Below are 13,766 nucleotides of genomic sequence, written 5' to 3' on the forward strand. Positions count from 1 at the left end.
TGCTTGGATTTAATGACACCTCTTCAGAGGGTTTGTTTTTTCTTGGGGGGAGATGATGTCAAATACCTAATTCTCGATGTTATGGCATCGTAAATATTATTGTAAATATTTAATCTAGGAGAAAATGAAGAGTCATAGGTGAATAGAAACAACCATTTGACTTGTTGGAAGATGAAATCAAAGGTCATATGTGTGTGTATTTGGGATACTTCACTATAAAATTTATGTTGAGAAATCAATTGCAGAGAGTTTAATCCTTGATTCCTCTTCTTGATAATTATATGTGAGTGTTAAATCTCTTCTTATTACTTGTCATGTGTTCTTCATCAAGCAATTATACAAATGTTTAGTCTTTCAAGAAAACATGAGACAAGAGACACCAAAATTAGGCTCCAAGCCAAGGAAAAACCCCGCAAGGGGCAAAACCCAACAATTCTTCTCTTATAGAATCAGATCAAAATGAGATATCCAGGACCAAGACCAAAATGCCACTAGGTCACAAAGTCCAACCCTCCTCCAAAGTCAAAGGCAACACAGGTCAAATTGCTTCAGATCTGGTTAGTCTTCTGTAACATGGGCCTGCAACAAAGGGGGCCGAAAATATGTCTGCAACTACCTCAGAGATCTCAGCCCCATTCACAAAATTCATCCTCCACACTTGCAAGATTTTCCTTGTGTAAACTGTTAGTTTTTGGTAGCAGCGGAAGTGCTCTAGCCTTGAAAATTGGTGGAGAGGCTAAGGCACATGAGTTCTAAAGAACCCAGAAACCATTTGGTGAAATTCCACCCGGATTGTATTTTATTAAAATAATCAATATTTTTAATGGATCAAAATATGGGTGAGAATGATCTAGAAGGCTGATCAAGTCATGTTTTAATCTTAGCTATTGATTAGAGACTTAATCTCGACCGTTGGAGTCTCAACGAAAAAAATATAAGATGGAGGCTTGTGGTTCATTTGGAGACACACTGAGAGATTGAGGAAATCGATTTTCTGAGGTGAGAAGTTCTCAGGAGGGAAATCGATTGGGGAGATCTTGCAGTTGAGGGGCAGTGAGAATCCAGGAGAAGGACTTTCCGGAGAATACAAGGCAGAGAAAGGACAAAAAGATGTCCAGAGGAGGACTGACACCGGCCTACGCAGTACTGACCGCAATCAGTGAGGAGAGGTTGAAATTTTGTAGAGGGAATTCGATTTGCAGTTTCCGGGAGCCAGGGTGTGAGACTGGAGGCAAGAAAGTTGAATTCTCAGCTAGCAAAAGATCCAGAGTAGAGAGGCAACATAATACCCAGCAGGGGTGACGCAGAAGCTGCCCAGGGTGACGCAGTTTGACGCAGAGATCATCAGAGGGTGACGTAGAGCCTCCAGAGCTGAGGATCAGTCACTGTTTCTCCAGTGACAGGGTGAGATTATTTCACCAGTCTTTTGTCCAGAATTTTCTTTGTAAAGGATTGCTAGTTGAGCATCTTAGATTTGTATTCAAAATTTTCTCCTGCATAATAATAAACCCTCAGAGCTACTGCACCGGTTTTCTTGCATTGGGTTTTTTTGGGGACTATTTTGTCCAAAAATAACTGTCCTATGTATCTTGTTCTTTGCTTAGTTTCCTTGTTTCATGTAAATCAAATTTAAGTAGTGTAGGCTGCAGAAGTAATTTGCTTCAGTATTCAGAAGAATAACTTGATGAATGTAATTAAAATCAAGTAGGTGAAGTAGATTCAGATTTGCTACAGTAGGGGTTCCTTGAGGATTAGGAATTTTCACATGGTATTAGAGCATTGATTTTGAAATAGGAAGAGTAGATCCAATGCTGAGCAGTGAGGTCAAAAGCTGCACTTAGCAGCAATTCGAATCCCCTTGAAGGGATTGCGTAGTCCATGCCGGGAAGCAGAGATTTCGAGGAAATCTCTCTATGAGAGAGTCGACAGAGAGGTACGATTTCCAATTCGAGAGTTTGCAGAGGTAGAGATAGTGACGCAGAGCCTCAGCACAGTGCTTGAAGGGCACAGTTTCTGTCGGGGCAAAAATCTGCTGGAAAAGAGCGAAGACACATAAAAGGGGAGTTTTCTCCTCAGAGCACTTTTTGCCAAAAAGTTCGATTTCCTCAGGTGTTGAGCAGTGCTTAGCAGTGGCTAGAGGACTCAGTTCGACAGTTGGGTGAGAAGGCATCGCATGGGCTCAGAGATCAGGACAGGTTGGACGGAGCCTCCAACTATGTTATATGGAAGACCAAAATCTTAGCTGTTATTGGTGTATGATCTCAAAGCCTACGTCAAGAGTACTGTGGTTGTTTCTACTGACAACGATCAAAGGAAGAAGTACAAGGTCGAGTAGGGGAAGGCAAAGAGGCTCATTCTCGATGGAGTTCGAGATCATGTGGTCTCACACTTACAGGGCAAGGATACAACCTGAGAGATGTGGGAAGCCTTGTCGTCTTTGTATGAAGGCCGAGTAGGGGAAGGCAAAGAGGCTCATTCTCGATGGAGTTCGAGATCATGTGGTCTCACACTTATAGGGCAAGGATACAACCTGAGAGATGTGGGAAGCCTTGTCGTCTCTGTATGAAGGCTCTTCTCAACAGTGGAAGATGTACCTAGAGAATAAGTTGCAGTGGACTTTGATGCAGAAAGGAGAAGGGGTTAACGTCTATCTTCAATGTCTTTAGGACACCAGAGACCAACTTGTTGCAGTGGGGTTTACTCCTCAGTCAACCGTAATGGTAAGGATGACCCTAAATGGAGTCTCGGATGAATGGCAAGTCTTCGTCCAAAGTATATTGGGTAGGTGTTGTGGCCACAACCACCACCCTATTAAAACCTGCCCTAGTAGCAATTTTGAATGGGTCCCCTAGAAGTTTGATCTTTCACCTCTCCGAATGATCTGTTTCTATCCCAGGGGTTTCAACTCTGTGCTGAGTCAAATCTTCAATTCTTAATGGTTAAGGCCCCCTAATAAATCTCTGCCACATGATTCATCTATAACCCTTTCCAGCCCTTCATTCATATCATTCATCGGGACTTTTCAACCCTCAAATCCTCCCATCGCGTCCTTATTTCTATATCAATGCCTTGATAATAGAAATACTATACAACATGCATGTAAATCTTACCTTTTCTGCCTTGCCTCGGTCTTCACACATTTTGCATGCTTTTATCACTTATCGCAATCGCTAGTCGGTTCATTACATACCATATCGCATATTGCATTGATCAAGGGCAAGGCCTACCTCTTATGAATAAATGCGATGTGATCAGGCCTCCAATCGCAAATCGCAATCGCACCTTGCCAAGACCCAAAGCCCAAGCTTCAACGTTCCGCAAATGGCGGACTCGCTGGCATTATTAACCATAACACATTTATTTCGGGTCCGGAGCCCATCGCTTATCGCAATCGACGGAGTCCATGGCATATACATAAAGCACGATGCGATATGGTGGACCCGCCGATGTTATTAACCACAACGCATATGTTTTTCGGGTCCGCTCCCTAATCGCAAATCACAATCGGTGGAACCCGAGGCCCATACACAAGGCGTTCCGCGATATGGCGGACCCGCCGATATTATTAAGTGCATCATATATATTTTCGGGTCCGGAGCCTATCGCTAATCGCAATCGGCAGTCGGCGAAAGTGAAGCCCATGCGATATGCGAAGGGGCGATGAGCGGACCCGACGATAATTATACGCCCGGGTGCATAATATTTCAAGTTCGGCCTTATGGCCCGACCATGGGTTTTCCTGTGTTTTCGATAAAGTGTTCCGGTCCGGGTTTTCAAAGGAAAGTCTTATATGGCAGACCCAAGGGGATTATGAACCGCGGCACATATATATTTTGGGTCCGGCCAATCGCAAGTCGCAATCGGCAGAGCCCAAAGCTTAAACATAAGGCGCGATGCGATTAGCGGACCCGATAGGGTATGGGTTCCCGTCTATAATATTTCAAGTCCGTATTTCGGATCCGGTTCTGTGTTATGCGATGATTTTCAATGTAAATCAAGTTTACGCTTGCAGGACTTAATCAATGCATGAATTAAAAATCAGGGGCTGATTCTTTCACACTTGTTCCTTCTGATGTTATAAACGTTTAATGAAGGCAAGATTTGTGTTTTTAAGCATTTCTATCATATTTTCATAAGTATAGCTGATGTTGGTTATCTCTGCAGGCGAGGACCGAGAGAAGGCAAGCGAGGTCGAAGAACGGATGTATAAGCATCAAGTATGGCTCCAGATAAAAGATGCATGAGTGGATCCGAAGAGTTTATATATGCGGATATGTTTTATTTAAAGATTTGGCTTTAGGCGTTGGCGGTCATGCTTCCATGTGTTACCTGTGTGTTCCGAAGGTTATGCGGTCTCAGGATTCATCATGAAGAAATGACACGCATACCTCCTCCTTTCAATCGACATCCATTCATTTCCCCAGGAAACGAAATGCTCCAGCAGATGTGGCCTTCACGTATCAACCGTTTCACCAATCGATTCGATGCCTGTATATTTTAATTTGTATATTGAAAAGAGGGGGGAGGTGAAAAGTCAAGGGAGACCGAGGGTCAGTGGCTTTTGCATAAGTATTACCTTCGAAGATGAGAGTAGGACTTTTTTTTTTATATTTTATTTTATTTTCGGCAGAACAACTTTTGATTTATTGTGAATAAAGAAGATTGTTTGGTGGAGAAAGAGCCTTTTTCAGATTCATTTGCCTCTCCTTTCATGTGTTTAGAATCAGGATGTTGTCATTGGCATAAATATAAATGTGATTTGTTTTGTGCATATTGATAACAGACAGTTCGTGACTAGTCTTGGTTATTCAAATATGATTTGTTACCATGGTTAATTCATGAGCGATTGCTGATTCGAGACCTTGTTAAACATCAGTTGCAAGTTTTATTTGTATTGAAAGGAATGTGTATTCCTGTATAAGTAATTAGATTGCAATTAAAATTTAATACAACTTTGTTCATCTGTGAACCAGTAATTGATTCATTAAGACTTGGAATTTATATATGATGTTTAACCTCCTTTTGTTATGTTCCTGCAGGATAGACTAGAATAGTTAGGACTAGCATAAGTAGTGAGAATTAGTGCAAATAGGATTTTGATATATATAGGTTAGCTGTTTTGTTTGTTGATTTAATTAAAGTCTTCCTCCAAGAAGCAATCTTTCAACACATATAGCAGTTTTCGGATCCTCTAAAACCCGTCGGAACTAGCCATTCCAAACGAAAGCAGATCTAATTGGGGTATGCAATCGGGTTAGTTCCCCTTGTTGGCATAGCGAACATTCGTTGCGTCAACAGTAGGGAAAGACTATCTTCATGGGAGGAGATGTGGGCAACTCTTCAACAAGAGGAATTAAGGAGGGACCTAATGAAGGTCAACCTCAATGGTAGCAGATGGAGTGACACAAAGACGAAGGAGGAGGAGGAGAATGCAACTCTAGCATCAAAAGGACAACATAAGCAGAAGCGAAAGGAGGACATTTCGAAGATGAAATGTTTTAGATGTGGCGAGATGGGTCACTTTGCATCCCAGTGTCCTTTGAAGCAAAAGGATAAGGATGAGAAGCATGATCCTAAGGTTGCAGCTACGAAGATTGACGAGGAAGAGTATGCCATGAGTGCCCACGCATCTCCAGGAGGGAGATGGGGCGATATTGAGTTGTAGTCGAGAGGACTACATGTGGGCAGGATCCTTGAGGAGTCCACCTCTTGGATCAATTCCTTGCTACGGGAGCCCAAGATTCAGCAATAGCGAGATGGACTTAGTGTCAGATGATGCAGTGGATTGTTTGGAGGACAGATGCAGTAGCTTGGGACCAGAGACTGATCAACGCAAAGCAAGGTTGGTAGCAGTGCAGTTGGCACAGTGCAAAAGTCAGCAGCAGCGCAGAAGATTCAGAGGGTCAGAGACTAGAGCAGTCAAATTCCAACATTCATGGTATTATGCTGAACACAATTAAGTTTAGTTAATTTTGGATGTTTTTCAGTTGCTTCTCTCAGCAACTGAGTTGCAGTACGAATGCAGTGTTAGCAGTGGCAGTGCTAGTAGCATAGCAGATGCAGCGTTTGAGAGGGAGCTGTAGTACAGATGCAGCAGTGACAGTGGCAGTGTCATGGGCAACAATACAGTGGCAACGACAGTGCAGAAAAGAGGTGCTTCAGAAGCAGAGCAACTTACAGTTGGACATTGTTGCTAGAGCACTTTCCTCGCTAAGAGGGAGTGTTAGTTTTTGGTAGCATCAGAAGTTCTCTAGCCTTGAAAATTGGTGGAGAGGCTAAGGCACACGAGTTCAAAGAACCCAAAAACCGTTTGGTGAAATTCCACCCAGATTATATTTTATTAAAATAATTAATACTTTTAATGGGGTTCCTAAGTCTAAACTTAGGAAAATTAAAATATTAATGGGTATTAATCAAAATATGGGTGAGAATGATCTAGAATATTGATCAAGTCATGTTTTAATCTTAGCTGTTGATTATAGACTTAATCTCGGCCATTGAAGTCTCAACGAGAAAAGTATAAGATGGAGGCTTGGGGTTCATTTGGAGACACATAGAGAGATTGAGGAAATCGATTTTCTGAGGTGAGAAATTCTCAGGAGGGAAATCGATTGGGGAGATCTTGCAGTTGAGGGGCAGTGAGAATCCGGAAGAAGGAAGTTCCTGAGAATACAAGGCAAAGAAAGGACAAAAAGATGTCCAAAGGAGGGCTGACGCTGGCCTAGGCAGTGCTGACGTAGAGGGAATTCGATTTGCAATCGTCGAGAGCCAGGGTGTGAGATTGGAGGCAAGAAAGTCGAATTCTCAGCCAATAGAAGATCCAGAGCAGAGAGGCAGCATAATACCCAACAGGGGTGACGCAAAAGCTATCCAGGGTGACGCAGTTTGACACAGAGACCATCAGAGGGTGACACAGAGCCTCCTAGAGTTGAGGATTAGTCACTGTTTCTCCAATGATAGGGTGAGATTATTTCACCAATGTTTTGTCCAGTACTTTCTCTGTAAAGGATTGCTAATTGAGCATCCTAGATTTGTATTCAAAATTTTCTCCTGCATAATAATAAACCCTCAGAGCTGCTGCACCGGTTTTCCCACATTGGGTTTTTCCGGGGACTATTTTGTCCAAAAATAACTGTGTCTTATGTATCTTGTTCTTTGCTCAGTTTCTTGTTTCATGTAAATCAAATTTAAGTAGTGTAGGCTGCAGAAGTAATTTGCTTCAGTGTTCAGAAGAATAACTTGATGAATGTAATTAAAATCAAGTAGGTGAAGTAGATTCAGATTTGCTGCAGTAGGGGTTCCTTGAGGATTAGGAATTTTCACTTGCCTCTTCTCTCACAAAATTCACACATTCATTGTTTATAGAGGAAGATCAACCTATGTATATTCTTCAGACCCCTTTGATATTAGATAGGTTGGCTTCATGGTGTAGTTCATCATTCTTTTATGTATAGGAAAGGAGTTTCAGTATTATGGATTTTTCTACTGAGATGGGCTTGCTGTGGCTACAAACATTATATATCTTTGGATTTCATATGACTAGGATCATAATCCTTCTTACAAGGAGGTATAACATTGTTTTCTTAATATAGATCTTTAGGATTTGACATTATTTTTAGATATTGATAAATTGACTCTTTTACCACAAAGTCGTGGCTTCTATTTACAAAGTTTCGGTCTCTTCCAGAGTTTCAGTCCTATAGCATAGAATTGATCATAGAATTTTCGGTTCTTTTTGCACAGAGATATACCACAGAGAAGCTCAACCTTTTGAGAGATATGTCACAGATAAATCTTGTTCCTTGACTTTCTTCGTATGCCTTAAATTCATCATTTGTCCATCTAGTCTTGTCTACTTGGAAAATTTCAGATGCCTAGTATAGTTTGGACCATTGTTGCGAATCTTGATAACATCCAGATTTTATCTCGAAATCACGATTTTCTGGCCTAGCCAATGTTTGTTGATTTAAAAAAATATTTTTATGGTATCTTAATTTTGCTGATTTTTGTCGATTTTCACTGATATTTTCCCAATTTTTATGATTTTTTGGTTTTCCAGACCCTTTCCGATTTTGTCCTGATGCCGATGTTCACAACATTGGTTTGGACCTTGTTTTTCTTGGTGTCATCATAGATGCCTTGAATCTGTTAATAGGTTAGGTCACAGGATGCCATGTTTTTGTACTAAGATGTCACATCATCACAGAAAGTGTTCCTCAATTTTTTTTTTTTGCATTCCTCAGAAGTATATAGTCTCGGATAATTCGTATTCCACAAAGATATATTGCTTTCAGATTTTGTTGTTTTTTCCACCACCATACCTTTTCGTCTCAAACCCTTATGTCTAATTTGCCTCCCAAATTTCCTTGTAGCCTTGTCTTCTTCAAGAGCGAGTATTTTAGTCTTTTATGTTGAGTAGCGTTGATTTCTATTTCGTATTTGTGTTGATGAGCTCCAATTGAATAAATAGTCTTCTCCATAAGCAAATGAATGCTTCTTACTAGGTTCTTACAAGGAGAGGCTGATCCTCTCACCATACCACAAGAAAGAAGACTCGAATGTACCCTTCCTTGAGCTCGGATTTCAACCAATGAATAGATCTTGTTATGATGTAAAGGTTTCAGACCTCCTTGACATACCTTAGACAAATGCTACAGATCTCGAACCACTGTCTCGATCTCAGATATAGACCACAGACTCGGATCTATGCAACAGACTTGGGTTAACCCACCACAGAGCTCGGATATGTACCTTAGAATTCGGTCAAGTCACCACAGCTAAGTTACCAGGATTCGGATACGGATACGGATCCGGATCCGGATTCGCTAGTTTTTTGAAAATCCAGGATCCGGATACGGCAAGGATACGGCAAGTACAAAAAATATAATAATATTAAAAATATAATAAAATTAATAATAGACACAAAATCATACATTTTTATATATATATTAAAGCTAAATCATTGTCATTCATTTTGTGCTTTTACCATATATTCAAGTTCATCTTTAATTATCTCTTTAAATTAACAAATTGTTGTTTTTTAAGTTTGCATTCATAAAACACCATCATTAGTTTATGCCCACACACCTATATTTTAAGATTATTAAGACAAAACTAAATTTAAAACTATATCTATATATCAATATGTATATTTAAATTTGTATAAATTTTATATATCATTTTAAATTTTAAATTAATTAATAAAAATTAGCAAAAAAAAAATATTTTAAAATAAAAAATATATGCTCAAATTCCAATCTATAAGTCAAAACTAAATTATAAATAAAAAGCAATATAATTTAAAAAATACATACCTATATTTTAAGTTTATTAAGACAAAACTAAACTTACAATTATATATATATATTTGAAATTTGTATAAATTTTATATATCGTTTTAAATTTTAAATTAATTAATAAAAATTAGCAAAAAATTATATGTTAAAATCCCAATCTATAAGTCAAAATATAGGTCTAATAGCTCGTAAAAGCTCGGGTCATGGGTCATAACACCGCAACTAGCGCAGTTGACTGCAGATCAAGGGCTGTGATAAAATGGTGTGTTGGTTGGATTTTACTTTACAGTAGAAAGATCAATATCTGCCTGTAATGTCATGCTTCGCGTGCTCGAAACTCTGCACGTTTAAAAATTCCGGAGATCGTTTAACTTGAAGCCAAGGTCCGGCGTTCGAAACCCTTGGAAATGTACAATGACTTTTCGATTCCCGCAGACACCACGAATGTCTACAAAGTAAAAAAAACATGGCAAAAAACTTAGAAATCTGGAAAAGTGACACGGGATCCGTTTCCAGATTTCAACATCCGTTTCTAACAAACATTAATACGCCACGTGCCGGTTCTTGGGTGTATTTACGCGGATCCGGATCCGAATCCGGATCAGATCCGTGGATCCGTGGATCCTGTACCCCAGAGGGCCGGATCCGGTAACTTAGCACCACAGAGTTCAGATAGGAGTCACAAACCTTGATCAAGCCACGATAGAGATTTAGCTATGTGTTACAGACTTCGGCCAATGCCACAAAACCTCGTTCAAGTTGCCTAAGGATTCAGACTTATGCCTCAAAACTAGATGAAGCCACAAAACTTCAGATCAAGCTCTCTGATCACTGCTACAGGTGTCATAAGATGAAATAGACCTCAATGAAAGAGAGATAAGACTTTCTTGCTTCTTAGATCTTCCTTAGCTCTAACACCATGTTGAGAAATCAAGTGCATAGAGTTTAAACCTTGATTCCTCTTCTTGATAATTAATTGTGAATATTAAATTTCTTCTTATTACTTCTTATGTGTTCTTCATCTAGCAATTATACAAATGTTTAGTCTTTCAAGGAAACAAAGAGACTAGAGACACCAAAATTAGGCTCCAAGCCAGGGCAAAATCCCTCAAGGGGGAAAACCCGACAATCCTTCTCTTATAGATCAAATCAAAATGAGATATCCAAGACCAAGACCAAGACCAAACTGCCACCAGGTCACAAAGTCCAGCCCTCCTCCAAGTCACCTCCAAGGTCAAAGTCAATACAGGTCAAACTGCTTCAGATTTGGTCAAGCTTCTGTAATACGGACCCGCAACAAAGGGGGCCAAAAATATGTCTACAACTGCCTCAGAGATCTCGGCCTCACTCACAGAATTCATCCTCCACACATTCAAGATTTTCCTTGTGTAAACTTGCCTCTTCTCTTTCCTTTAACTCAGTATTCTTCTTCTTTTATTAAGTGCAGTAAGTACTTTTTGCGATGATGTGTGAATGTCCTTCAAGTGGATTGAACTGTCTTCTATATTTATCTCTCCAAGAGGTCAAATAGGTGGCTCTTGGAGGATTGGGTCGACTTGTTCATTTGGTGGGCTTATGACTAGAGGACAAATCAAATTTAATTTTTTTACAAATGTCTAAATGGGACATGACTCAAATGCATTTTCTTTTGACTTGTAATAAATTCTTTTTGACTCTATAAGCATGAAGAACATGCTTTGACCAAAATATAATATATATAATAAATGTAAATATAATAAATACATCAATAATTTTACATTATAAAAGATTTTATGACATTATGAAGACCAACTCTAGTTACAACGACAACAATTTATACATAGCTGACCTAACAAGTTAATGATTTCATCTTAGCATTTGCAAAATTCCCTAACCATTTCAAGTGCTTGGACAACAAATTGAAGTAGAATACGTTCACATCCCATATGAGACACTTGGCATGACAATAGTCTTTGCTAAAAGAATATTTGAATACTATGCTGTACTCTTCGAGGAAGTCCATGCCTTTCCTTAGTTTTGTATTTTTTCTTATGGCCTCTATTTTTGATGTTTTAGTGCTTGAGATAGGATTTGAGTCATATAATTAGGACAAATTCAAAGGTTGTGATTATTGAGACTGGTTTCTAGAAATAAATGCTGAAATATCTGTTTTTATAATTCCTAGACCAAGTCAGCTAGTTGATTCTAAATGCTTTTGGGAATCGGAAGTACTTTTTGAATAAACTCATTTACTTAACACTCTTCTTTGTAAGCTATATCAGAATTTTGTTTCTGCTTGCTGAATTCTGAGCTGTGACTTGAAACCCTACAATACTCAGTAGGGCGCTGCATATTTTAGGCCCTTTTGATAGTTTCCGGCTTTTTGATTTCTAGTTTTACTATATAATGACATTTTCCTAATCTCAATAATTTCACAAGCAGTCATACAATTATTTGATATTGTATCTTTATGTTGTAGAAAGTTTGGAAGCTATGAACTTTTTCCATTAGTATCTGCTTAATTTGACAATTTCCATTAGATCATTCTCGTTTTCCAATTAAATATTTAAATACGATAATTAGTCATGTCTGATGAGGCTTGTCACATCTCTGTACACCTGAGGCTTTCCTATCCAGCAAGAACCTAGTGAAGTATGAAAACATTGCAAAGCCCTCACATCGTGCCATTTTCCTCAACTAATCCCAATCCATTATGCATTTTTTCTGTTTTGTTGCTAAATACTCCATAATTTTTACGTTATTTTTTTTATCAACTTAGATATATTATCCTATTTTGTTTCTTGGATGATTACTAGCTCGTTTCTTGGTTGATTAAAGTGAATTTTTAAATGGTGTGCAAGTTCACAGGAAATTTGTTGCTATTTAGTATTTTCATCTCTTTTGTAAATAAAATTCTGCCTTCTATTCATGTTTGGAAGTATTTTCAAAAAGTTAAATTTTCTTTCGTCACCCCACTCATCAAAAAGGGTGCTTTGGGAAATCATGGGATTCTTCGTATTAGAGAAGCGTATCATTATTAAACTGAGCCATGTTTTACAGGGTCATATAGTGGAGGATGTGCTCAGAGCAGGGAAAATCTTATCCCACGAGGATTGCCCTTTAATGTATGAATGGCATGGAAAGAAATACTGGGGTGCAGCCCATGGTTTGGCAGGAATCGTACATGTCTTAATGCAGTTTCAACTGAGCAAACAAGCTAAGGAGGATGTGAAAGGCACTCTTCGTTACATGATGAAAAACCGATTTCCCAGTAGTAATTACCCATCAAGTGAGGGGAGCACTACAGATAGGTTAGTGCATTGGTGCCATGGTGCTCCTGGTGTTGCTCTTACTCTGTGCAAGGCTGCTCAGGTTTGTGAGAATTTATCATATAGCAACTAGATGCTGTTTGATATATATTTTTCTGGTTATTGCTGCATCTTCATGCTAGGAATCTGGTATATACAGCTAAAATATAGTGTCGTGGCAGTCCTTGACTAATGTATTATTTTCTCCAAAAATTAGATGTTTCCTGAAGATGAAGACTTCAAGGAAGCTGCGGTGGATGCTGGGGAGATAGTATGGAATCGTGGACTGCTACGAAGAGTGGGTATCTGCCATGGTATCAGTGGAAATGCTTACGTATTTCTAGCTCTCTACCGGTTAACGGGAGAAAGGAAATATCTCTACCGAGCAAAGGCATTTGGAAGCTTCCTACTAGACAAAGCATATGCGCTGATTTCTTCTGGACAAATGCATGGAGGAGATCATCCTTACTCCTTGTTTGAAGGACTTGCGGGAACTTCATATTTGTGGTTTGATATGGTTAGACCTTTGGAGGCTAAATTTCCAGCGTATGAGCTTTAGATGAGAGGAAGAGAATCTCTGCTCGTGAATCTCTGTATTACATTCAGTTATAGGAGAGGGTCACACAAGGACCTTTATAATTTCATCAATGAAAATCAAATCAATAAACAATGTGGTAAAAAGTGATGGGGCTTCACGCTGCTGTGAATATGTTAACAGGCGATGAACATTTTCAACTCTAATTTGTACAAATTCTAGGGGTTTCTAAATGACATTAATACTGTTTGACCGAAAAGATAGCTCAAAAGAATCTATGAGCACAGTGAATTATCATGTGGCTTGTATCAATATAGCGGTCCTCAGTTCATTTTATATGTTTACAAAGTGGTACTCAGTTTGCAACATTTTTGTTCGACTGTTGGGAGTTAGGCTGGGAAATGCCATTTGACATGATATTTATAACCCAGGCTAGCTCGTTGTCTATGATATTTGGTGTTTTTGATTTGTTTGACCTTTTTATCATAATTTAATTCTAAATGGTTGATGTATAGTCTTTGCATTCTTACATTAGAATGTTTGAATGAGATGATTTTAAGCTAAATACACTATGTTGAGATGCTATTCAATATATGTTCGTTTGTGTCGTGGAGACTTACTGGGGTCTCTTGTCATCTTCAAAAAATA

At 39.0% G+C, this 13,766-nt stretch overlaps 1 protein-coding gene across 1 annotated transcript in view; it reads left to right on the top strand.

Moving 5' to 3' along the window:
• The window catches only part of LOC149224218 (lanC-like protein GCR2), a 153,922-nt gene extending 140,468 nt beyond the window's left edge, over positions 1-13,454 (top strand). The window contains exons 5-6 of the mRNA XM_089386037.1: positions 12,336-12,647; positions 12,801-13,454. Coding sequence (XP_089242163.1) covers positions 12,336-12,647; positions 12,801-13,142 — 654 coding nt within the window. The 3' untranslated portion in view covers positions 13,143-13,454. The remainder of the gene's footprint in view (positions 1-12,335; positions 12,648-12,800) is intronic.
• Positions 13,455-13,766: the final 312 nt, after the last annotated feature.

The sequence above is a fragment of the Pinus tabuliformis genome, chromosome Q (assembly GCF_031772625.1).
Source record: "Pinus tabuliformis cultivar Carrire ecotype Pingquan chromosome Q, CPIR1, whole genome shotgun sequence".
Lineage (NCBI taxonomy): Eukaryota > Viridiplantae > Streptophyta > Pinopsida > Pinales > Pinaceae > Pinus > Pinus tabuliformis.